Source organism: Carcharodon carcharias, chromosome 19, assembly GCF_017639515.1.
Source record: "Carcharodon carcharias isolate sCarCar2 chromosome 19, sCarCar2.pri, whole genome shotgun sequence".
Lineage (NCBI taxonomy): Eukaryota > Metazoa > Chordata > Chondrichthyes > Lamniformes > Lamnidae > Carcharodon > Carcharodon carcharias.
In genome coordinates, this window is record NC_054485.1 from 17,587,792 (window position 1) to 17,612,939 (window position 25,148).

General features: G+C 42.7%; 1 protein-coding gene across 2 annotated transcripts; it reads right to left on the bottom strand.

The window, feature by feature from the left end:
- Positions 1–6,836: 6,836 nt before the first annotated feature.
- Positions 6,837–24,940, bottom strand: pef1 (penta-EF-hand domain containing 1). Of its 2 annotated transcripts, none has more exons than XM_041213755.1 (5): positions 24,858–24,940; positions 18,614–18,788; positions 15,938–16,093; positions 8,618–8,761; positions 6,837–7,625 (listed from the first exon to the last, which is right to left on the bottom strand). In XM_041213755.1, the coding sequence occupies exons 1-5, from the start codon at positions 24,879–24,881 to the stop codon at positions 7,396–7,398; spliced, it is 729 nt and encodes a 242-aa protein (XP_041069689.1). In that variant the 5' UTR covers positions 24,882–24,940; the 3' UTR covers positions 6,837–7,395. The 2 variants fall into 2 exon arrangements, with proteins under 2 accessions (XP_041069689.1, XP_041069688.1); XM_041213754.1 differs by having other exon boundaries at positions 18,380–18,788.
- Positions 24,941–25,148: the final 208 nt, after the last annotated feature.

The window sequence follows — 25,148 nt, forward strand, 5'->3', positions numbered from 1 at the left end:
CTTGCTTAGCAATAACCTGCTCACTGACATCCAGTTTGAGTTCTGCCAGGGCCACTCAGCTCCTGACCTCATTACAGCCTTGGTTCAAACATGGACAAAAGAGCTGAATTCCTGAGGTGAAGTGAGAGTGACTGCCCTTGACATCAAGGCAGCATTTGACCAAGTGTGGCATCAAGGAGCCCGAGCAAAACTGGAGTCAATGGGAGTCAGGGAGAAAACTCTCAGCTGGTTGGAATCATACTTAGCACAAAGGAAGATGGTTGTGGTTGTTGGAGGTCAGTCATCTCAGCTCCAGGACATCACTGCGGGAGTTACTCAGAGTAGTGTCCTCACCCCAACCATCTTCAGCTGCTTCATCAATGACCTTGATGAAGTGAAGATGTTCGCTGATGATTGCACAATCTTCAGCACCATTCCCGACTCCTCAGATACTGAAACAGTCCATGTCCAAATGCAGCAAGACCTGGACAACATCCAAGCTTAGGCTGACAAGTGGCAAGTAATATTCGTGCCACACAAGTGCCAGACAATGACCATCTCCAACAAGAGAGAATCTAACCATTGCTCCTTAATGTTTAATGGCATTACCATCACTGAATCCTCCACTATCAATATCCTGGGCATTACCATTGACCAGAAACTGAACTGGACTAGCCATATAAATACTGAGGCCACAAGACCAGGTCAGAGGCTAGGAATCGTGTGAAGACTAACTCACCTCCTGACTCCCCAAAGCCTGTCCACCATCTACAAGGCACAAGTCAGGAGTGTGATGGAATACTCCCCACTTGCTTGGATGAGCGCAGCTCACACAACACTGAAGAAGCTTGACACCATCCAGGACAAAGCAGTCCACTTGATTGGCATCACATCCACATTCGCTCCTTCCACCACTGACACATAGTAGCAGCAGTTGTACCATCTACAAGATACGCTGCAAGAATTCACCAAGGCTCCTTGGACAGCACCTTTCAAACCCATGACCACTACCATCTAGAAGGATAAGAGCAGCAGATAGAAGGGAACATCCCCACGTGGACATTCCCCTCTGAGTCACTCACCATGCTGACTTGGAAATATATCGCCTCTCCTTCACTGTCGCTAGGTCAAAATCCTGGAACTCCCTTCCTAACAGCACTGTGGGTGTACCTACACCACATGGACTGCAGCGGTTCAAGAAGGCAGCTCACCACCACCTTCTCAAGGGCAACTAGAGATGGGCAATAAATGCTAGCCCAGCCAGCAAAGCCCCACATCCTGTGGATGAATAAAAAAATTATACGGGGTTTAAATTTGCATTTTGCTGATGTTGACAGCTTGTGAAAACTGATCATTTCTGTCTCGTAGAATCTGGAAAAGGCCTGGATTTTTCATTAGACTTGTTTGTGTAGACTTTTCCAGATGACCCATAGCCAAACAAACCTTTATTCTCTATCTTTATACAATTAAGATTTTTAATCACATACAACATTCCTTGATTACTTATGTTTCTAAGTTTAAGAATTATATACCTGGGAGCCTGAGACGTCGCATTCCATGGAACTGAATTTTCAATCCGGGGTCAGGACACTTGGATAATTTCCGAGTCCCAACCTCCCTGTCATTGTCAGTGCTGTGATGTTATTTTCAAATGTAAAACACATAATTGGCTCAGGGGCAGATTTGGCACCCAGCAAGCTATGCCAGGAGTAGACTGAAGGTGAGACATAGAAAACAGGCCATAAATCACTATTCGAAGGACATGTAAGGCATTGTATAAATGCTCTTTCTTTCTTTCTAATGCAATCCCACGTGTGTATGCAAACAGCCAGTGGACTGGTACTGAATTTGAGCTATTCTGATAATGCAGTTTACTGCAAATTGAAAGAATCCTACTTGCATAGATTCCAGGGAGCAAAAATTGAAGTCATGACCTTGTGCTACATAATATTCTGCACTTATTTTAAACGTCTTTGATAAAGTGGCAGCATTATGTTAGCAGAATAGGGACACATCATAATACAGTAAAACAATCAAGTCAGAGGGAGTACAGCTGCAATAAGCTTCAAGGGAGTAAGGCAAGGCTGTTTGGCCTCTAATGCCAGGAGTACTACAGGTAAAACGGATGAGCTAAGGGTGAGGTTTGACATGTGGAATCGTGATATAGTAGCCATCACTGAGACGTAGTTGAGGGAGGGGCAGGATTAGCAGATCAACATTCCGGGATATAGGATCGTCAGGCAAGACAGGGGAGGGGGTAAAAGAGGAGGAGGCATTGCATTATTAGTTAAGGAGTCAGTTACTGTAGTAAGGAGAGATAAGGAGAGAGGGGGCATCAAATGAAGCTTTGTGGGTAGAGCTTAGCAATAAAAAAGGGGCAGCCACATTGTTAGGTGTTTATTATAGACCCCCAGATAGTCAGCGGGAAATTGAGGAGCAAATATGTGCACAATTTGCGAAGGTGTGTAAAAACAATAACAACAGGGTAATTATATTTGGTGATTTCAACTTTCCCAACATTACTTGGGATAGACAAAGTGTTAAGGGCTTGGATGGAGTGGATTTCTTGAAATGTGTACAGGAGAACTTTTTAGGTCAATATGTAGAGGGTCCAACAAGGGACGGTGCATTGCTGGACCTAATTCTGGGGAATGAAGCCGGACAGGTGGCTGAGGTGATGCTGGGTAAGCATTTTAGTGATAGCGACCACAACATGGAACAGTTTAAGATTGTTATGGACAAAGAAATCGACAAGTTGCAAAAAAATGTTTTGGATTGGGGGAGAGTGGATTTTAGTAAAATAAGGCAGGATCTGGCCAAGGTAGACTGGGAACAGTTACTTGTGGGGAAATCTACAGAGGAGCAGTGGGGGGTGTTCAGAAAGGAAATAGGGAGGGCACAAGCTCAACATGTTCCCTCTAGGGTGATAGGAAGGAGTAACAAGCCCAGAGAACCATGGATGACCAGAGATATTCAGGTTACGATGAGAAGAAAAAGAGAGGCTTTTAGCAGGTACAAAGGGAACAAATCAGCGGAGGCTTTAGTGGAGTACAGAAAGTGCAGGGTGGAGCTTAAGAAAGCAATTAGGAGAGCATAGAGGGGATATGAGAAAGCTCTGGCTGATAAAAGTGGGGAAAATCCCAAGATATTCTATAAGTATATCAATGGGAAGAGGATAACCAGGGAAAGAGTGGGGACCATAAGGGACTGAGGGGGCAATCTATGGGTTGAGCCAGAGGACATCGCCAGAGTGTTGAATGAATACTTCATATCCGTCTTCACCCAAGAGAATTAGGATGAAGGTATCGGACTCAGGGAGAGAGACCGCGAGGTTCTTAAGCAAATTGATATAGGGAGTGACAAGGTATTGGAGGTGTTGGCAGGCTTAAAAGTGGACAGATCTCCAGGTCCAGATGATTTGTGTCCCAGACTGCTGAGGGATCAAGGGAGGAGATCGCAGAGGCTCTGGCCCAAATTTTTAATTCCTCTCTAGCCACGGGGGAGGTGCCAGAGGACTGGAGAACAGCTAATGTGGTTCCGCTATTTAAGAAGGGTTGTAGAGATAAGCCAGGGAAGCACAGGCCAGTGAGTCTCACATCAGTGGTAAGGAAACTATTGGAGAAAATTCTGAAGGAGAGTATCTATCTCCACTTGGAGAGGCGAGGTTTGATCAGGGATAGTCAGCATGGCTTTGTCAGAGGGAGGTCATGCCTAACAAATTTGATTGAATTTTTTGAGGTGGTGACCAGGTGTGTAGATGAGGGTAGTGTAGTAGATGTAGTTTATATGGATTTCAGCAAAGCCTGTGACAAGGTCCCACATGGGAGACTTATAAAGAAGGCAAATGCACATGGGATGAAAGGTAATTTGATAAGGTGGATTCAAAATTGGCTTAGTTTTAGGAGGCAGAGGGTGATGACAGAAGGATGCTTTAGTGACTGGAAGCCAGTGTCCAGTGGCATACCACAGGGATCTATGCTCGGTCCCCTATTATTTGTCATTTATATAAACAACATAGATGACTATGTTTGGGGGAGGATTAGTAAGTTTGCAGATGACACAAAGATTGGCCGGGTGGTTAACAGTGAGGTTGAGTGTCTTGGGCTACAGGAAGATATAGACGGGATGGTCAAATGGGCAGATAAGTGGCAGATGGAATTTAACCCTGAAAAGTTTGAGATGATACACTTTGGAAGGAGTAATTTGACAAGGAAGTATTCAATGAACAGTATGACACTAGGAAGTTCTGAGGAACAAAGGGACCTTGGCGTGTGCGTCCATAGATCTCTGAAGGCAGAGGGGCATGTCAGTGTGGTGGTGAAAAAGGCATATGGGACATTTGCCTTTATCAATCGAGGCATAGATTACAAAAGTAGGGAGGTCATGTTGGAGTTGGATAGAACCTTGGTGAGGCTTCAGCTGGAGTAGTGTGTGCAGTTCTGGTCGCCACATTATAGGAAGAATGTGATTGCACTGGAGGGGATGCAGAGGAGATTCACCAGGATGTTGCCTGGGATGAAACATTTAAGTTATGAAGAGAGGTTGGATAGACTGGTGTTGTTTTTGTTGGAGCAGAGAAGACTGAGGGGCGACCTGATCGAGGTGTACAAGATTATGAGGGGCATGGACAGGGTAGATAGGCAGCAGCTTAGTTGAAGGGTCAGTCACAAGGGGGCATAAGTTCAAGGTGAGGGGCAGAAGGTTTAGGGGATGTGAGGAAAAACATTTTTACCCAGAGTGGTGATGGACTCGAATGCACTGCCTGGGAGGGTGGTGAAGGCAGGTTGCCTCACATCCTTTAAAAAGTACCTGGGTGAGCACTTGGCATGTCACAACATTCAACGCTATGGGCCAAGTGTTGGTAAATGGGATTACATAGGTAGGTCAGGTGATTTTCACATGTCGGTGCAGACTCAATGGGCCGAAGGCCCTCTTCTGTACTGTGATTCTGTGATTATATAGTTTCCAAGCTCCTAGAATCTCCCATTGGTTGATTAATCTAAAAGCACTTTTGTGCTATTGAAGTGATATTCAAATGACTGTTGTAATTAAAGCCTCTTCTCTAATGGCTTATCAGAAATATTGTTTTTAAACTTGAGTTTTATATTAGCAAAGTTAGCAGGACCCAACACAAAAAAACTGTATGAAAAAGCTAATTGAGGTCAATTGGCACCTAAAGTAAATCCAGTTTTTAGAAAACACTATGCATGTTTATATTAACATAAATGTCCTGACTGATAATATATTACACCAAGATGATGAGCAACAAGTTATTAGTGTGTGTCTGGGAACAATGTCTAATTTTACAGGTAAAGTTTTAAGCATGAGAAATGATAACTGTCTATATGCATCAACATTTATTCCATCATAATATTATTGTTTGGTTTTTCATCTATGGAAGTGATTTCCAAAAAAAGTAACGACCTAGATGAAGAGAAAATAATTAGAAACAACCATAAAGGGTAGACCTGATAAGTTCTTTGAGGAGCCAAGAGACATAGTGGGGGAAATGTGGATTTTCAAGAAGCTTTTGACAAGATAACAGATAGGAGACTATTGGAGATCATCAAGGTTCATAAAATTCATAGGAAAGTAAACAAACTGGGTTGAAATTTTATTTGAAGGGAGCAAGCAGAAACTAGGAATTAATCAGCAATTTCTTAGTTCCTAAGTTTATAGCAGTGTTCTGTTCAGTGATTGTTTCTGTTCATCTAGATGCTGCCCCTCAGCAACATCATGAAGACAGGTTCCACATCTACAGCAATGACCCCAGCTCATCCACTACTGTAATTTGTCGCTCTGCTTGCCTGACATCCAGTATTGGATGAACAAAAACCTCCAGCCTTTGTTATAAACTCCATTCCCTAGCCATCGATTCCATCCCCCGTTCTGGCCACTGAGGCTGAATCATGGGGTCAAACACCAAGGTTGAGACCAGCAAGTTTGGCTTTTGACCCCGTATTCTCTCCATCATTGACACTGCCTACTTCCATCCCTGTAATATCATCCCTCTCTGTTCCTGCTTGCCATTTACTTATATCATCCAGTCCTGCATTGCTGCAGGGCCAGACCCCTGGTGCTCCCTTCCTAACAGCAAAGTGGGAATACCTCACCACAAACTCCAGTGGTTTAAAGTGACGATTCACTATTACTTTTTCAAGTACAATTGGGAATGGGCAATAAATGCCAGTCTTGTAAATGGCCCTACATCCCAAATGGGAGAAAAAAAAGATGCAAATTTTAGAGAATAATAAGCCTAAATGCAGCGGCACATATTCCCAAAACGTTGGATTAACACGTTATGTAAAAGTATAAACAAATAGGTTAAAAGGACAGCATTTAATGTACTGCTGAGGACAACATATCTGTGACAAGTGACAATTATATATATAATGCTGTGGATGCCAACAAATCTAAAAATAAAACTCTTCACACTGTTAAATCATTTTACTTGCTAATACTTTTACTTGTGAATGCAAATTAATTCAGCTCATTGCATATTTATTTATTTTTTGGCATGTCTAAATGAAGTTGGAAATTACAGTGCTACTGCAAAGTCCACAAGTATAGGTTGTTGTTTGTTTACATGCAGCTAAATTCACAGCTAGTGAAAATGACAACCGTAATTCAAAAAATATTTTATCAACTAGTCCAAACTTTAGCAGTACAAACAAATCCATCACTAATCTTTGTCAAATTTGCAAAAGGTTGACAGTTTCTGTGCAGAGCTCTCCTACAAAGAGGGCAGTTGAAACAAAATCTAATGCAATCTTTTAAAAGGGTATCAAGACCTGTAACTCTATGGGTGCTTCCGATTCCTTATTTTTTTCCCCAAATAATAAAGCACAATCAGAATGTCACTGAAATTTTCTTTTTAATTTTTGGGAGACAAAATGGTTAAAAAAATCAATACGGAAAAAATATGATCTACTCCATATAAGTAATGTTGCTCTATACAGAACTTTATAAAGAAGTTTTATTAGAATTACACCCATTTCAAACCATAGGCTATAAATTTTAAATATGTTGTATAGGGCCACTCTTACACCAAAGCCACTTTCTGCAGTCAGTGTTACATTGGAAGTGGTTTCAAATCAAACATTATTCCAATTTGACTTATGGAAAATTTTAAAAATAAGCACATCCTTTAACAGATTCCAAACAATGAGAGCTTGTTATTTGTAAATACATTGCTAAATAGTGCTATAATTACGGTGCGTGAAAAGTACAGCATTGGTCCAAAACTGGTGGTACAAGACAGTACAGTGCTGTCATCCATTTCAAATTGCTCCCTTTGTTCACATTACATTTTTAAAATTACAATTCTATGTTTAATCCATTTAGCTGACCACAGTCAGTGAATGGACACTCAACCTAGTTGTCCTAACTTCTTTCCTTTTCAAATATCACAACAGATCATAGCATGCGTGATATAGCAAGAATGAGAAAGTCCTCATAACTGATGCGGACATTTCCAGAACGGTTGGTGTCTTTCTCTTTGAAGGCATCGGTTGTGCTCTGCAACTGTGTACAAATCTGGATGAAACTGTCCAGCTGAATGGTAGACTGAGCTGTTTTATGTGCATATCGTGTTATCAGGAACTGGACAAACTGTGGGCTTAAGTTGTAACCCATCTGAGAGAGCGCTGCAAAACAGAACAAAATCCAAAAAAATGTGCCTTAGGCAAGATGTAATGAAAGATTCTAATAAAGAACAATGAGTATCCAATTAAAATTCAATTCTGAATTACAGTAATTGATAATTGCTTGCACAAGCCAAATCATGGAAGCAAATTATTGAGTTGGACATAAAAACAAATATCAAACTCCAAAAGATGGTTTGGTGAAATGAACGTTAAATGGTACAAATGATAAAATTCAATAACACTTTTAATAAATTTCAATTGTTCAATGGACAGTATTCAAGACTTTCTATCCAGTCTAATATTCATTTTATACCCATGAAAAGAACTTGGACTTTATCAAATCCACAAGACATCCTAAAACGCTTTATCAACAATTACTTTTGAACTACAATCACTGTGGTTGTGTGGAAGCCCCAAAACAGACGAATGACCAGATAATCTGCTTTAGTGATGCTGCTTGAGGAGGGAATATTCACCAGAAGACCTGGAGATCTCCCAGTGGTTCTTCAAATTTTGTCACGAGATCTTTTACATCTAACTGGCCATATAGGCACCAACCTTGGTTTAACCTCTAATCTGAAAAACTGCACTGAAGAATCAGCCTAGATAAATGTGCTCAAATCCTTTCATGAGGCTGGAACCCAGAACGTTCTGATTCAAAAGGTGAGAGAGTACTATCACCTGACCCAAGTTACTCTTGTCAATTATAAATGGACTATTTCTGACAATCCTCACCCCATGGTTTTTATATTATCACAAAGACCCTCTTCAACCCAGTTACAGTGTACAGTTGTTGTACTCAACATAGCCTATGCCTCAACTAAAAAGGTAAATAAAACACGCATTAATCCTACTTCACACCCATCACCTCTTCTGTTCTCATTTTGTTTAATTCAGTACACTTCAGGCCAAAGGTCACTCTTTACACTGAGGTGCAATTACTGTGATGTAGATACAAGGAGAGCAAACACAAACAAGCTTCTTTGGCTCACCTTGTTGCAGCTCCTGGGGGTTTATGGCTCCTGATCGATCCCGATCAAACTGCTGGAACATGTTGCGCCACTGCTGCAGAAATCCCCACAGTGCAGAAAATCCATACAGATCAATCTTACCAATTTTGGTTTTGTCAAACATATCTGCAGGGACGAAGGGTAAAATTGCTTTAAATCATTTATCATATGCAAGCACAATAGTTGAGCCTGAGAAAAATAAAACTACTTTTTGATGAGCATTTGGGGATGGATGGGAGAGGAAACAACTCCACACTAAACTTGCACACCTCCTGGTAGGTAGCTCAGAATAGCATCAGTGGTAGCCTGAAAGTAGGTCAGTCACCTGCCCTCTCAATCCTAGTTAGAAAGGAGATAACCCAAGTGTTTTTTTTAAAAAGAACCGTACCCTTTAATTGATCATGTTCATTTTAATGAACACACTATACACCAAAGCCATCAACAGCACATGATGCATCATTTTACAAGCATATTCTAAAAAGAACATTGATAAAAATTAAATAGATTCTTATATTTTCCAGAGTGATTTTTAAAGGGATATAATTTTCTAGCACACTACCCTCATCATTTAAAACACTCATTCAATGCTGAACTGAAATCTTTCCAAAACAAATAATTCACTAAAAATACTGATTTCGCAGGAAGGCAAATGATAAGTGATTCAGTTATACTCAAAATGGCTTGCCTGCCTATCATTATAATACTTCCTTCCAAAAATAAATCTTGTTTCAATAACCCCTAAAATTTGGACCAGATGTCACTTTGATCACCAATTGTGAAAGACAGGCCCATTTTATCCTCAATTTACAAAAGAGAAAGTGAAATTAAAATCTGGTTTAATTGGACCAATAAATTATCCCATGTAGCTGCAGTAATGCACTACATTTTAGAAAGAGAGAGAGATTATATTGAGTTACTATGCATGAGAAGACGAGGTTATGATTAACCAAACCAAAAGTGCATATTATGGTCAAGTGGTATATAATACCATATTAAATTAATACTTAAAGTATGCTTTCATTTTCTTTAAGAATTTACAAGAGGTCTGAACAAAACCCCATCAGTCACAAAGTACTGAGATCAACAGTTTTGATTTTATTCCTGCTTTGTTTGATATTTCTGTTCAAACTGAGTGTTGATAACATAATTGAGACTACTTGTTTTAATATAGGAGCAGGAGTAGGCCATATGGCCCCTCGAGCCTGCTCTGCCATTTGATAAGATCATGGCTGATCTAAATGTGGCATCAACTTTCCTTTCCTGTTCCCCCCCATACCCTTCTGACTCCCTTGTCAATCAAGAATCTAATTCAGCCATAAAATATTCAATGACCCAGCCTCCACTGCTCTCTGGGGGAGAGAATTCCACAGACTAACAACTCTCAACAGAAAAAAATTCAACACTCTCTCTTAAATGGGAGACCCCTTATTTTTAAACTCTGTTCCCTAGTTCTAGTTTGTCCCATAAGGGGAAACATCCTCTCAGTATCCAAACTGCCAAGCACCCTCAGAATCTTCTATGTTTCAATAAGATCATCTCTCATTCTTCTAAATTTCAATGGATATGGGCCCAACCTGTCCAACCTTTCCTCATAAGATAACCCCTTCATCCCAGGAATCAGTCGAGTGAACCTTCTCTGGACTGCTTCTAATGCAATTATATCCTTTAAGTAAGGAGGCCAAACTATACACAGTACTCCAGATGTGATCTCACCAACGCCCTATACAACTGCAACAAAACTTCCCTACTTTTATATTCCATTCCCCTTGCAATAAATGACAATATTCCATTTACCTTCCTAATCACTTGTTGTACCTGGATACTAGCTATTGGTGATTCATGTACCAGGACACCCAGACTTCTCTGTACATAGATTTCTGTAATCTCTCTCCATTTAGATAACATACAGCTTTTTTATAATTCCTGCCAAAGTGGACAACCTCACATTTTCCCACATTACACTCCATCTGCCAAACTTTTGCCCAATTACTAAATCTATGTCACTTTTGTCATGATCCCAGCTGCTGTTACCACTGGACAAGCCAGATATCAGGATGGAACACAGCTTGATAGATCTACCTTTTATTTTTTGTTTAGATACATGGAAAGGGGCTACTGAACAGAGTCACAAGAGTCAGCTGATGAACTTAAAAGAATAACACATTTATTAAGCCAGGAAAGTTGAACTATGTTATACTCCTTCACCCACAACTATACCTTTACAAATCTATACAGATTTGTAAGGATAACAAGTTACAAAAGCCATCTTATACTCTAATGTTTACAGTAAGTACACCATAAGACATAGGAGCAGAAATTAGGCCATTCGGCCCATCGAGTCTGCTTCGCCATTCAATCATGGCTGATAAGTTTCTCAACCCCATTCTCCTGCCTTCGCCCCATAACCTTTGATCCCCTTACCAATCAAGAACCTATCTATCTCCCTCTTAAATACAATCAATGACCTGGCCTCCACAGCCTTCTGTGGCAATGAATTCCATAGATTCACCACTCTCTGGCTAAAGAAGTTTCTGCTCATCTCTGTTTAAAAAGTCTTCCCTTTACTCTGAGGTTGTGCCCTCAGGTCCTAGTCTCTCCTACTAATGGAAACATCTTCCCCACGACCACTCTATCCAGGCCTTTCAGTATTCTGTAAATTTCAATCAGATCCCCCCTCATCCTTCTAAACTCCTTCGAGTATAGACCCAGAGTCCTCAAACGTTCCTCATATGTTAAGCCTTTCATTCCTGAGATCGTTCTCGTGAACCTCCTCTGGACCCTCTCCAGGGCCAGAACATCCTTCCTGAGATATGGGGCCCAAAATTGCTCACAATATTCTAAATGTGGTCTGACCAGAGCCGTATAAAGCCTCAGCATCACATCCCTGCTTTTATATTCTAGTCCTCTCAAAATAAACGCCAACATTGCATTTGCCTTCCTAACTACCGACTCAACCTGCAAGTTAACCTTAAGAGAATCCTGGACTAGGACTCCCAAGTCCCTTTGCACTCGAGACTTCTGAATTCTCTCCCCATTTAGAAAATAGTCCATGCCTCTATTCTTCCTACCAAAGTGCATGACCTCACACTTCCCCACATTGTATTCCATCTGCCACTTCTTTGCCCATTCTCCTAACCTGTCCAAATCCTTCTGCAGCTTCCCCGCCTCCTCAATACTACCTGTCCCTCCACCTATCTTTGTATCATCTGCAAACTTAGCCAGAATGCCCTCATTTCCTTCATCTAGATCATTAATGTATAAAGTGAAAAGTTGTGGTCCCAACACTGACCCCTGCGGAACTCCACTAGTCACCGGCCGCCATCCTGAGAAGGACCCCCTTATCCCCACTCTGTGCCTCCTGCCAGACAGCCAATCTTCTATCCATGCTAGTACCTTGCCTCTAACACCATGGGCTCTTATCTTACAGTCCATGTAAACCAATAGGCGACTTGTGGTCAAACACACTACACTCTGAAACCAAGTGACAGATACCAAAGATCTTTCATCAACTCCCCCCAGGTGCTTGTCACACCGTGAGCCAATCAGTCTCATTGCACTCCATCTTTCACACAAAGGTTTCCAGTCTCCACTCACCAAGAACTTTCTTTGGAATCTTCTCTTAGACACCTTGATTAAACCTTGTTTTCAACTTATCTAAACCACTAAGCACCACCCCAACCCTTTTAGCACAGCTCTCCACTTAGAGGGTCATAAAACTCTTTAAAAATGCAGGTATACAAACAGAGCTTTAGACCTGCTGTCTCCACTCAAAATGAAACTAGATCCCAGGTTTCACCTTATAACTCACGGATAAAAAAAATATATAAATTGAGCTTAAATTTAATGGCTTGTAGTTTCCTGCTCTCTCCCTCCTTGCTTGAACTGACTATTGTCACTTTTTTCCAATCTGTTGGGACCTTTCCAGAATTGAGAGAATTTTGGATAATTACAGTCAATGCATCCAACTATCTTAGCAGCCATTTTTAAGATTCTAGGATGTAGGCCATCAGGTCCTGGGGACTTGTCAGCCTTTAGTTCTAATAGTTTTCTCCGTATCTTTCCCCTGGTGATTTCAACTGTTTTCAGTTCCTCCCTCCCTTTCACCTCTTGATTTATAAGTATTTCTCAGATGTTATTAGTGTCTTCTGCAGTGAAGGCAGACATAAAATATCTGTTCAACGCTTCCATCATTCCCTTATTTCCCATTACTAATTTCCCAGGCTCTCTCTAGAGGACCAACACTCACTTTTGTTACCATTTTCCTTTTTAAAAAACTTGTAGAAACTCTTCCCATCTGTTTTTATATTTCTAGCCAGCTTTCTCTCAGACTCTGTTTTCTCCTTCCTTTATTTTTCATTATTCTTTGCTTGTTTTTGAATTCCGTTCAATCATCTGTCCTACCACTAATCTTCGTGGAATTATATGCTTTTTCTTTCAGCTTGATACTATCCCTTAACTCCTTTAGTTAGCTGTGGATGGTGCAGCTTTCTCAAGTCTTCCTTTCTCACTGGAATGTACCTATGCTGAGTGTTAAGGAATATCTCTTTAAATGTCTGCTACGGCATCTCTACTGATCTACCCCCTTAACCTAATTTCCCAGTTCATTTTAGCCAGCTGTCTTCATACCCTTATAACTGCCTTTTTAAAAAAAACATTCGTCTTAGACCCATTCTCTCCTTCAAACTGAATGCGAAAATCAATCATGATATGATCACTGCTACCCAGAGGTTCTTTTACTATGAGGTAATTAATTAATCCTGTCTCATTGCACAGTACCAGATCTAGACTAGCCTGCTCTCTGGTTAGCTCTAGAAAATGCTGTTCTAAGAAATTGTCCTGAAAACACCCTAATAACTCACCTTCCAGGCCACCTTGCCAATCTGACTTGTCATATCTATGTAGATTAAAATGACCCATGATTATTGCCACATCTTTCCTACAAGCCCCCTTATTTAATCCTGCATACCCATTCCTGCAGTGTAACTATGTGGCCTATAAACTACTCCCACAAGTGACTTCTCAATGCTGCTATCTCTTATCTCTAACTAAACTGATTCAACACCTTGATCTTAGAATGAAAGTCATCTCTCACTATTGCACTAATGCCATCCTTAATTAACAGAGCAACCCCATCACCTTTTTCTTAGCTTTCTATTCTCTCAAAATGTCAAGTACCCTTGAATATTCACGTCCCAACCTTGCCCACCTTGCAGCCACATCTCTGTAACAGCTATCAGGTCATACATATTTATTTCTATTTGTGCTGACAATTCATCCAATTTGTTATGAATGCTACTGGCATTCAGATACAGAGCCTTTAGTTCTGCCTTTTTTGTTGTTTTTGCAAACTCTGGCCTTATCTGCAGGTGCATTCTTACATTCGTAAGTTCTGTCCCTTCTGGCCACACTTTGATCATCATTACCTTTATTACTACCTTGCTCTGTTACTGTGTCCATTCTCTTTAATTTACCACATCTTCCCTCATGTGATCCCTCACCCCTCTGTTTAATTTAAAGCCCTATCTATCACCCTAGTTATATGACTCGCCATAGCACTGGTCCCAGCACAGTTCAGGTGAAGACTGTCCCAACATACAGTTCCCACTTTCCCCAGTACCGGTGCCAATGCCCCATTCTTCTCACACCAATCTTTGAGCCATTCATTCAACTCCCTCATCTTATATACTCTATGCCAATTTGCTCATGGCTCAGGTAATAATCCAGAGATTAAAAGAGGTTCTGCTTTTTAATTTACCCCCTTGCTACTCATACTTTCTAAGCAGAGCCTCTTTCCTTGTCCTATCTATGTCATTGGTACCTACATGGGCCACAACAACTGGATCCTCCCCCTCCCACTGCAAGTTCCTCTCCAGCTCTCAGCAGATGTACCGGACCCTGGCATTGGGCAGACAACACAGCCTTCAGGACTTTCGCTCTCAGCTACAGAGAACTGTGTCTATCCCCCTGGCTACAATGTCCCCTATTACTACCACATTCTTAGTCACCCCACCTACTTGAATGGCTTCCCATGCCATTATGTCATAGTCATTTTGCTGATCCATCACGCATCCTTCACTCCCATCCATACAAACTGAAAGAAACTCAAACCTACTGGACAATTGTAAGGGTCTCGGCTCTTCCACTTCTGCCTTTTCGATCCCCTTACCTGCCTTGCTTGCCGTCACACCCATCTGTCCCTGACCACTGAAGATCCTAGCGCAAGGTGTGTGACTGTCTTCTGGAATTAAGTGTTCAGGTAACATCACCCCCCACCACCCCCCCAATGCAGTAGTAACTAACAATTTAGTAAGGCGATTAGTTAGACAGAGTTGAATTACCAAAGATTACCCTTATTCTTAAGTTGTGTCAGTAGTAGCTGCTTAATTTTCTGTCACTTCAGCAAAATAGTTGATTTCTGAAAATATGCCTTCCAGTTTTAATTCTGTTACATTAAAGTTCCTTCACTTCTGTGGAACGTCAGGCCAGGAAAGTTTCTGTTAACCGATGCTTGTTTCACCATTTTGGAGGGAATTTCTACCTTGTTCTTAAACTTATTACAAATTAAGATGTGTACTTGAACTTGAAAAGGTGATGCTGAACTACCTTCTTGAACCACTGCAGTGCTATGATGTAGGTACACCCACAGTGCTGTTGGGGAGGGAGTTCCAGGATTTTGACCTAGCGACAGTGAAGGAATGGCGATATATTTCCAAGTCAGGATAGTGAGTGGCTTGGAGGGGGACTTCCAGGTTGTGGCGTTTCCATGTATCTGCTGCCCTTGTCCTTCTCAAATGGTAGAGGTCATGGGTTTGGAAGGTGCTGCCTAAGGAGCCTTGGTGAGTTTCTGCTTTGCATCTTGTAGATGGTACACACTGCTGCCACTGTTCGTTGGTGGTGGGGTGAGTGAATGTTTGTGGAAGGGACTCCAATCAAGCAGGCTGCTTTGTCCTGGATGGTGTCAAGCTTCTTGAGCGTTGTTGGAGCTGCCAAGACTGCAAGGACATTGATTTGTGACATGATTCCTAAGGCTGAGAGCTTACAACCTCAGCTCAGTTGACATGGGATATTGCCAAATGGAGAATGGGATCTTTTCCACTATGAGGGAAAGATATTTTGTGCTATTATTGTGCACATCCTAGTAAATGATAACAGTAACATTGGCAGATGCCTTAAGAAAAAATGGTTCATCTTTCCCCAGCTCTCCCCCTACACCCACCCCCAATCAAATAGCATTATATTGAAAGTATAGCAATGCTATACAGAATAAGTTTAAATAAGAGGAGATTTGGGTTCCAAACTTACTGAGCAACATGTAGCAGGTGTCATCATTAAACGTCGACCAGTTGCTGTTAACAAGTGCCTGCTTGAGTTCCTTCAGCGAGATGTAGCCACTACGATCTGCATCCACCGATTGGAACCAGGAATAAGCTTCGGGATCTACTCCTGCTGGCACGCCACCTGCACAATAGCAAGTTTTACTATCAATGTTATTTTAAATAGGGAACTGAGTGGGCTACAATGCAAATACTAGGAATGAACAAAAGGTTAGAATGAGGAGCATTTAAGACTCTCACTTTCCACTTAATTGAAAGCAATATTATCACTTAAAAGGTCTAACAGTTATACACAACAGAAGAGATAAAAATCTTAAAACCTTCAAAGTCACAATACTGTAAAGTGGAAAGTTTACAATAGACCAAGTTTTGATAAGATGAAACTAATGGCACCTTAGCTCATTTTAATTTTTGCTCCTATCAAGACCAGGCCTAATGTGATTAACAAAACAATGTGCCTTACTTTTGTCAAAGTTTGGGTAGACAGTAAAATAAAGCCCAAGCACAATCTGTTAATTAAATTACACAATCCAATTACGTATAAATCTCAGAGTAAATGACAGTAGGCTTTTCTGCACAAGATTAAACAGAAGTCAAATTGAGTATCTTTTTTTAGACAGGATGCAACTAATGTATTAAAATATATATATATTTTTAAATACTCAATGTTTTTTACGAAATGTTTCCTCAGAGATCTTCCTTTTTGGGTCTCCTTATCTGTGGGCTGTTCCAGTTACATCGCTGAAGAAGAAAAGTCCTGTATATTCCAAAGCAGTTTCAGTTACCTTAATGAAGGTGGCAATTTCAGACTGTACTGGCAGCCACTCTGAAGCTGCCCAGCACCAGGGAAACCTGCTACTGGCTGGGGCACTGCACATTCATTACAATTAAGGCAGCTAATGGAATGCTATCCTTTATTACGAGAGGGATTGAACATAGAAGTAAGGATGTTATGCTTCAGTTATACAGGGCATTGGTGAGACAGCATATTGAATACTGTGTGCAGTTTTGGTCTCCTTATTTGAGGAAGGATGTAAATGCATTGGAGGCAGTTCAAAGGTTTACTAGATTGATACCTGGAATGAGTGGTTGTCTTATGAGGAAAGGTTAGACAGACTGGGCTTGTTTCCACTGGAGTTTAGAAGAGTGAGGGGTGATTTGATTGAAGTATACAAAGATCCGGAACGGCCTTGACAAGGTGGATGTCAAAAGGATGTTTCCTCTTGTGGGTGAGTCCAGAACTAGGGGGCACTGTTTTAAAATTAGGGGTCACCCTTTTAGGACAGAGATGAGGAGAAGTTTTTTTCTCTCAGAGGGTTGTGCAACTTTGGAATTCTCTGCCTCAGAAGGTGGTGGAGGTGGGGTCATTGAATATTTTTAAGGCAAAGGTAGATAGGTTCTTGTTAGGGAAGGGAATCAAAGGTTATCGGGATTAGATGGGAACTTGGAAATCAAAACACATGATGATCAGCCATGATCTTATTGAATGGCGGAGCAGGCTCAAGGGGCCGAATCGTCTACTCCTGTTCCCATTTCTTATGTTCTTATCCCATTTCATACCATTCATGGCATTCTACAGTGTTATAATGTTCAAACCTCTAAGCTTGCTAACAACCTCATCTCAAAATACAATCTAAAAGACCTGGCTACTATTTCAGAACAATTAACTTTAAAAAGAATATCCTGGCCAAAGTTTTGTAACTTACAGACCTCCCTTGAGTGCTAACTGATCTGTTTACTTTGCAACACATGCCACTATTCCATAAACACAAAGGTAAAAAGAGACACTGTACGATCAAGTTACAGTACTTGTCATTAATTCCTAATTGGTACATTAGTACCCATGGTGGTTTCTTCTCAAATTTCGATGTTCACACACTTGTACATACAACAGTGCTATTCATGGTTCTGAGTCCCTGACATTTGAATCCAACAGTCCTGCATAGATAAAAGCAAAATGCTGCGGATGCTGGAAAAGTGAAATAGAAACAGAAAATGCTGGAAAAACTCAAAAGATTTGGCAGCATCTGTAGAGAGAGAAACAGAGTTAATATTTCCAGTCTGAATGACACTTCCTCAGAGCTAGAGGAGTAGAAATTTTCTGTTTTTATTTTAATCCTACATAGAAATTAAGATGATTTCCAGGTCTCAGCCAATCTGTTACATGGGCGAGAAAAATAAACAATGTATTTCCTTTTGCCCTACCCCAAATCCTGTCAGCCTACAGGTTTCATAATTTGGAAATTGAATTATACCACATATTACACATTCACCTCCAGAAAAATTATGTGGGCAATCCTACTGCTCTTGAAGAGAAAATCTGATTTAGTTCTTTAGGTTATTGTCATTAGCAAACCACATCTCAGATTTCCCTCCAGAAACAACCCAACTTACTACAACAGATAGTTACCAGCTGAAGGAGCACCTGATCCATATGGGCCTTGCTGTGGAATTCCATATGGCTGTCCTCCATATGGACCACCTGGTGCTGGGCCTCCATAATGTCCTGCTGAAGATGCACTCCCATATGGGGCTCCTGGAGCTGAAGGTCCACACTGGCCTCCCTGTGCAGGGGCTCCAAAGTGCCCTCCTGGTGGTGGAGCTCCATATGGTGCACCTGGTGCTTGGTTTCCATATTGCCCACCTGCTCCTGATGTTCCATAAGGTGCGCTTGGTTGTGGCCCTCCGTAAGGACTACCTGGTGGTGGGCCCCCATACTGGCCAGAATGGGGGCCGTATTGGCCTCCAGCTTGGTGTTGCCTTGAGAAGTAGCTGCCTGGTGGAGCCCCTGGTGCAGGCCCTGATGACCCAGGGTAGTTCTGTAAGATGAAAGGCAAATTATATAAAATGATTCACACAAAAGCAGAAGATATATTCTATTCTTCTCAATGTATGAACAGAATGTATTACCCAAAAATACCTTAAAACCAAATACTAGCAGAACAACAAGTCAAAAGAAGGCATGAAGTTGGAGGGAAATCCCAAGTAATGATAGGAAAACAAGTGTGGAGGGGGCAATGGTGCGAACTAAAAAAATCCAGTGGCTGGCTGGTAGAATGACAATGATAACATGAAGTCAAAAGTTCATTTGTTTTTCTCTTACCAGATGTTTATACTCTGTTGAGAAACATGTTACTTGTGCACCATTTCCCAAGTGGTCTGAATATTTTGATGTGTTGCATTATGAACACAATACCTTGCAAAAGGAATACGTTACATTTCAGGTTAGCAGGGAGATTTGACATCTCAGGAAGTGACCATTCCTGTCCTTTTATGAGTTGCCCAGGTAAGGGTCCCATGCTCAAGGTTACAAACCATGGCCAATGGTGGAACCAGCAAATTTTCGGTGGCGATGGCGGAAGAGCTAGAACCTCGGGGGACAAGGCTGCTTGCAGGTGGAGGATCCTTCGGGATAAGGACTTGTGTTTCCTTCAAACTCACGTGAGGAAGGCAACAGGAAACCGTCTTATGTATTCTTGTCTCTAATCATATTGCTCGTTGAAGTTGAAAATGGGAGGCTCCTATCAGCAACTGAAGAGGAAAGTGCAAGACTGCAAAGCGTGAAGAAATGATCAGAGGGCCTGCTTTTGAGTAGATCACTACTATACATGTTACATTTAGTTTCAAATTAATTTGGACATACTAAAATACTTTGAATAATCACTCAGCAAAATTATAAATGCACACTTTTGCTATTTTCACATTGCACTTATAAGAATACATTGGTACAGTAGGATTTCTGACTGTTGATCATATGCTGGGTCATACTGGGAGGTCAAGATAGCATGACCATGGTTCATATTGGTTGAATCAGGAGTCCTGTCCAAGTGGAACGATAATTTTTCAGGATTCTGTAGTATCCTCCAAGACTTTTGTACCCTCTTTGCTTCTTCAAGGGCAGTAAGATTTTATGTTGATGCAAACTAGGTTGTGCTGACCAGTAGAACGGATCTCTACGCTTTTCAAGTTTCAGAGAGTTCATACAGTACCAATCCAAAAAAGCACGTGCCCCACAGATGTGCCAGATACAACTGTTGTAGTAGAACTAAACTTAACCATAGTTGGAAATTCATATCCTTGCAAGATGTCTCATTAACCAGACTATTTAAAAAAAGGCTTGAAGTACCACATATGGCTAGTAAACACAAGTCCTGGTCTGAAGAGGCTGCACAGTCAATCATAATCTTTATGTTCAATTGAACTGCTACAAAAACAGGATATGAACGAAACATCTGTACCAGCGCGCCATTCTGCTTAATAGTCATTCTCTGTCAGCACATTATGGGATGAAGCAGAATAAACAATTTTGAGCTGCCTCTTGTGCACAAACGTAACTTCATTTGAAAGGCATAGCTTCTCACAAATATTTCAAACCACTTGAGGAATGGCACAAAAATAACGTGTTTCTCAACAGCGTATAAATGACCAATAAGAGAAAAACAAATAAGCTTTTGACTTCATGTCATCATCATTATTCCACCAGCCTGTCAGCAGATTTTTTTTAATTCCACACATGATTGTGGAGGTCTGTCTTTATATCTTTCTTGCTGTCTGATGGCCTACATCTCATTCTGATGAATACTTCAGGTTTTCCTGCTGTCTTTTGTTTTGGAGATGAAGAAAGTGAACAAGGTGTAAGAGGCACATTTCCTCTAGAAGCCAGTTACAGCCCAAAAACCCACTACCCTCTACAGTAGCTAATAAACCCTTCCAAATAAACCTGCCTGAAGGTACTGATATCTGTCATGATGGCAAGTATATTTTTATGATTGTTGGAAAGATAAGCTGCCTTCTGTTGGAGGGAAAGAGTTAGCTTATCTTGACAATGTCTTCTACGAATGAAGAGATACTAGTAAAATCTCAGACCAAAAGAACTTTGCTGACCAAGATCAGGACAGACAGTTGGAATTTCTTGGGCACCTAATAAGAAGTCATGATTTAGAAAGTGTGATGCTGTTGGGAAAGATTGATCATAAAAGAGAACAAGGTAGACAAAGAACGATCTTTTTGTAGAGCCTCGCAAACTGGATGAATGTACCAACGAAGATGATCCAAACCTCCAGAGCAAGATTAACATGGGTGTCTGGTTGCCATGGCCCTCTTAGGGCACAAAGTGAGAGAAGGATCTTCTTCATGTCAATTTAGAGCACACTTCAGATAGCTGAATCTGCATGTTCCTTTTTGATCGATGATTTTTCTGGGAATCTCAATCCTCAGCTATTAGGATCATTGTGACAACTATACCTGGTGCTGCTGGACTACCAGTCCACATCTGTTCATCTGAGGATCCTTGAAGGATACCAGAAGATTTAAACCTATAAAATTTTAAGTGCTTCAGCAGGATATAAACCAGCAGATCCCATGCAAACTTTGCAATTCAAAGTACTAGATTTTGGATGGACCACCCGGCATCAACCTAGGCACCAGAAATGGCAAGCACAGCCTTGTTGATCCTGTAAAGTCCTCCTTACTAACATATGGGGGGGCTAGTGCCAAAATTGGGAGAGCTGTCTCACAGACTAGTCAAGCAACAGCCTGACATAGTCATCCTCACGGAATTATATCTTATAGATAATGTCCCAAACTCCACCATTACATCCCGGGGTATGTCCTGTCCCACCAGCAGGACAGACCAAACAGATTGACTGCACAGTGGTATACAGTCGGGAGAGAGTTGCCCTGGAGTCCTCAACATCGACTCCGGACCCCATGAAGGCTCATGGCATCAGGTCAAATATGGGCAAGGAAACCTCCTGCTGATTGCCACATACTGCCCTCCCTCAGTTGGTGAATCAGTGCTCCTCCATGTTGAATATCACTTAGAGGAAGCACTGAGGGTGGCAAGGATGCAGAATGTACTCTGGGTGGGGGACTTCAATGTCCATCACCAACAGTGGCTCAGTAGAACCACTACTGACTGAGCTGGTTGAGTCTTAAATGACACTGCTACTAAACTGGATCTGTGGTAGGTGGAAGGGGAACCAACAAGAGGGAAAAATGTGCTTGGCCTCATCCTCACCATCCTGCCTGCCGCAGATGCATCTGCCCATCACAGGATCGGTAGAGGTGACCATCGCACAATCATTGTGGAGCGTAAGTCCCGCCTTCACATTAAGGATACCCTCCATCGTGTGGTGTGGCACTACCACCGTGCTAAAAGGGATAGATTTCGAACAGCGCTAGCAACTCAAGACTGGGCATCCACGAGACACTGTGAGTCATCAGCAGCAGTAGAACTGTTCTCAAACACAATCTGTAACTGCATGGCCCGGCATATTCCCCACTCTACCATTAGCATCAAGCCTGGGGGCGGGGGGGGGGGGGGGGTCGTCAACCCTGGTTCAACGAAGAGTGCAGGAGGGTATGCTAGGAACAGCACCAGGCATACCTGAAAATGAGGTGTCAGCCTGGTGAAGCTTTAACACAGGACTACTTGTATGACAAACAGCATAAGCAGCAAGTGATAGACAGAGCTAAGCAATCCCACAACCAACAGACCAGATCTAAGCTCTGCAGTCCTGCCACACTCAGTCATGAATGGTGGTGGACAATTAAACAACTCACTAGAGGAGGAGGCTCCACAAATATCCCCATCCTCAATGATGGAGGAGCCCAGCGCAGCAGTACAAAAGATAAGGCTGAAGCTTTCGCAACAATCTTCAGCCAGAAGTGCCGAGTGGATGATCCATCTCAGCCTCCTCTGGAGGTTCCCAACATCACAGATGCTAGTCTTCAGCCAATTCGATTCACTCCATGTGATATCAAGAAACAGCTGAAGGCACTGGATACAGCAAAGGCTATGGGCCCTGACAATATTCCAGCAATAGTATTGAAGACTTGTACTCCAGAACTTGCCATGCCCCTAGCCAAGCTGTACAACACCGGCATCTACCTGGCTATGTGAAAAATTGCCCAGGAATACCCTGTACACAAAAAGCAGGACAAATCCAACCCTGCCAATTACTGCCCCATCAGTCTACTCTCGGTCATTAGTAAAGTAATAGAAGGGGGTCATCAACAGTGCTATCAATCGGCACTTGCTTAGCAATAACCTGCTCACTGATGCCCAGTTTGGGTTTTGCCAGGGCCACTCAGCTTCTGACCTCATTACAGCCTTGGTTCAAACATGGACAAAAAAGCTGAACTCCCAAGGTGAGGTGGGAATGTCTGCCCTTGACATCAAGGCAGCATTTGACAGAGTTTGGCATCAAGGAGCCCGAGCAAAACTGGATTCAATGGGAATCAGGAGGAAAACTCTCTGCTGGTTGAAGTCATACCTAGCACAAAGGAAGATGTTTGTGGTTGTTGGAGGTCAGTCATTCAGCTCCAGGACATCACTGCAGGAGTTACTGAGGGTAGTGTCCCAGGCCCAACCATCTTCAGCTGCTTCATCGATGACCTTGCTGATGACTGCACAATGTTCAGTACCATTTGCGACTCCTCAGATGCTGAAGCAGTATACGTCCGAATGCAGCAAGACCTAGACAATATCCAGGCTTGGGCTGACAAGTGACAAGTAACAAGTAACATTTGCACCACAGAAGTGCCAGGCATTGACCATCTCAAACAAGAGAGAATCCAACCATCGCCACTTGCTGTTCAAAGGTATTACCATCACTGAATCGCCCATCAACATCCTGGGAGTTACTATTGTCCAGAAACTGAACTAGACTAGCCATATAAATACTGTGGCTACAAGAGCAGGTCAGAGACTAAGAATCGTGTGACAAGTAACTCACCTCCTGACTCCCCAAAGGCTGTCTACCACCCATAAGGCACAAGTCAGGAGTGTGATTGAATTCTCCCACTTGCCTGGATGGGTGCAGCTCCCACAACACTCAAGAAGCTGACACCGTCCGGGACAAAAGCAGTCTGTTTGATTGACACCATCTCCACAAACATTCACTCCCTCCACCACCGACGCACAGTAGCAGCAGTGCGTGCGCCATCTACAAGATACACCGCAGGAATTCACCAAAGCTCCTTGGCACCTTCCAAACCCATGAGCACTACCACCTAGAAGGACAAGGGCAGCAGATAGACGGGGAACACCACCACCTGGAGGTTCACCTCCAAGTCACTCACCATCCCGACTTGGAAATATATCGGCCGCTCCTTCACGGTCGCTGGGTCAAAATCCTGAAACTCCCTCCCTAACAGCGCGGTGGGTGTACCCACACCACTCATGGAGTGCAGCGGCTCAAGAAGAGGGAACCTTCTCAAGGGGAAGGAGGGAAGGGCAATAAATGCTGGCCCAGCCAGTGACACCCACCTCCCGTGAATGAATTTTTTTTTTAAAAAATGTATGAAACTAAGCCAGTTCCTAGTTAATGCACAGTGGAGTTAATCCATTTGAAGTAAAAGATACGGACGAATAATTGTCCCAGGTATTACAAATCTAAAGGGACTTCATGCTGTGGTACATCTCTTACGTACCACAGCATGAAGTCCCTTTAGATTTGGGGCCTACATGGGCAAGAACCTTGCCCCAAGTTTGTGGGTAATTCATCAATGAAATACCACATTGAGTCCAGGGATTGACCCTGCGGCCAGCCTCACACCTGGAGGAGGAATTTAAAGGGGAATTCCAGCCACCAGCTCTTCCGCCCCTCTATCCCCAGCCGTGCCCTGGCCGCAGACAGAGCCGGGGTTGGGGCTCTCGGAGCACGGCCTCCCACCGTGGGCCGGGCCAAGCCGGGCCGGGACAGGCGGGGTCCGCGCTGGCGCCCTCAACTTTCAGCCCAACTTCCATAGGGAGAGCCGCCTCCCGGCTCCAAATCAGCGTCTCCGCCGCCGCCGAGAGGTGAGACACCCTCGGCGATCCGCCCGGGATCCAAGGCGCTTTCATCCCCATCCCTCCCACAGCCCCGGTTCCCTCAGTCACTCACCGAGCCGTAAGGGAAGCTGGCCATGTCCAACTCAACAACAACAACACCGACGACGACCCGCAGCCTCAGCGAGTACCCGCCCACCCGCCGCCACCTCCCCCACCCCCACCCCCCCCCACTTCACGCGATTGGCCCGTCGCCGACTGATGTTCCACTTCCGATTAGTTAAGAGGACTGTCAATCAGGTCACCGGCGACGCGCCCTTTATGACGTCGCGCCCTTTTGCGGCGACGCCCGATCGTCACGTGGTTTCCTCTCGCCAGTCGGGAAGGAATGGCTCTCTTTACAGAT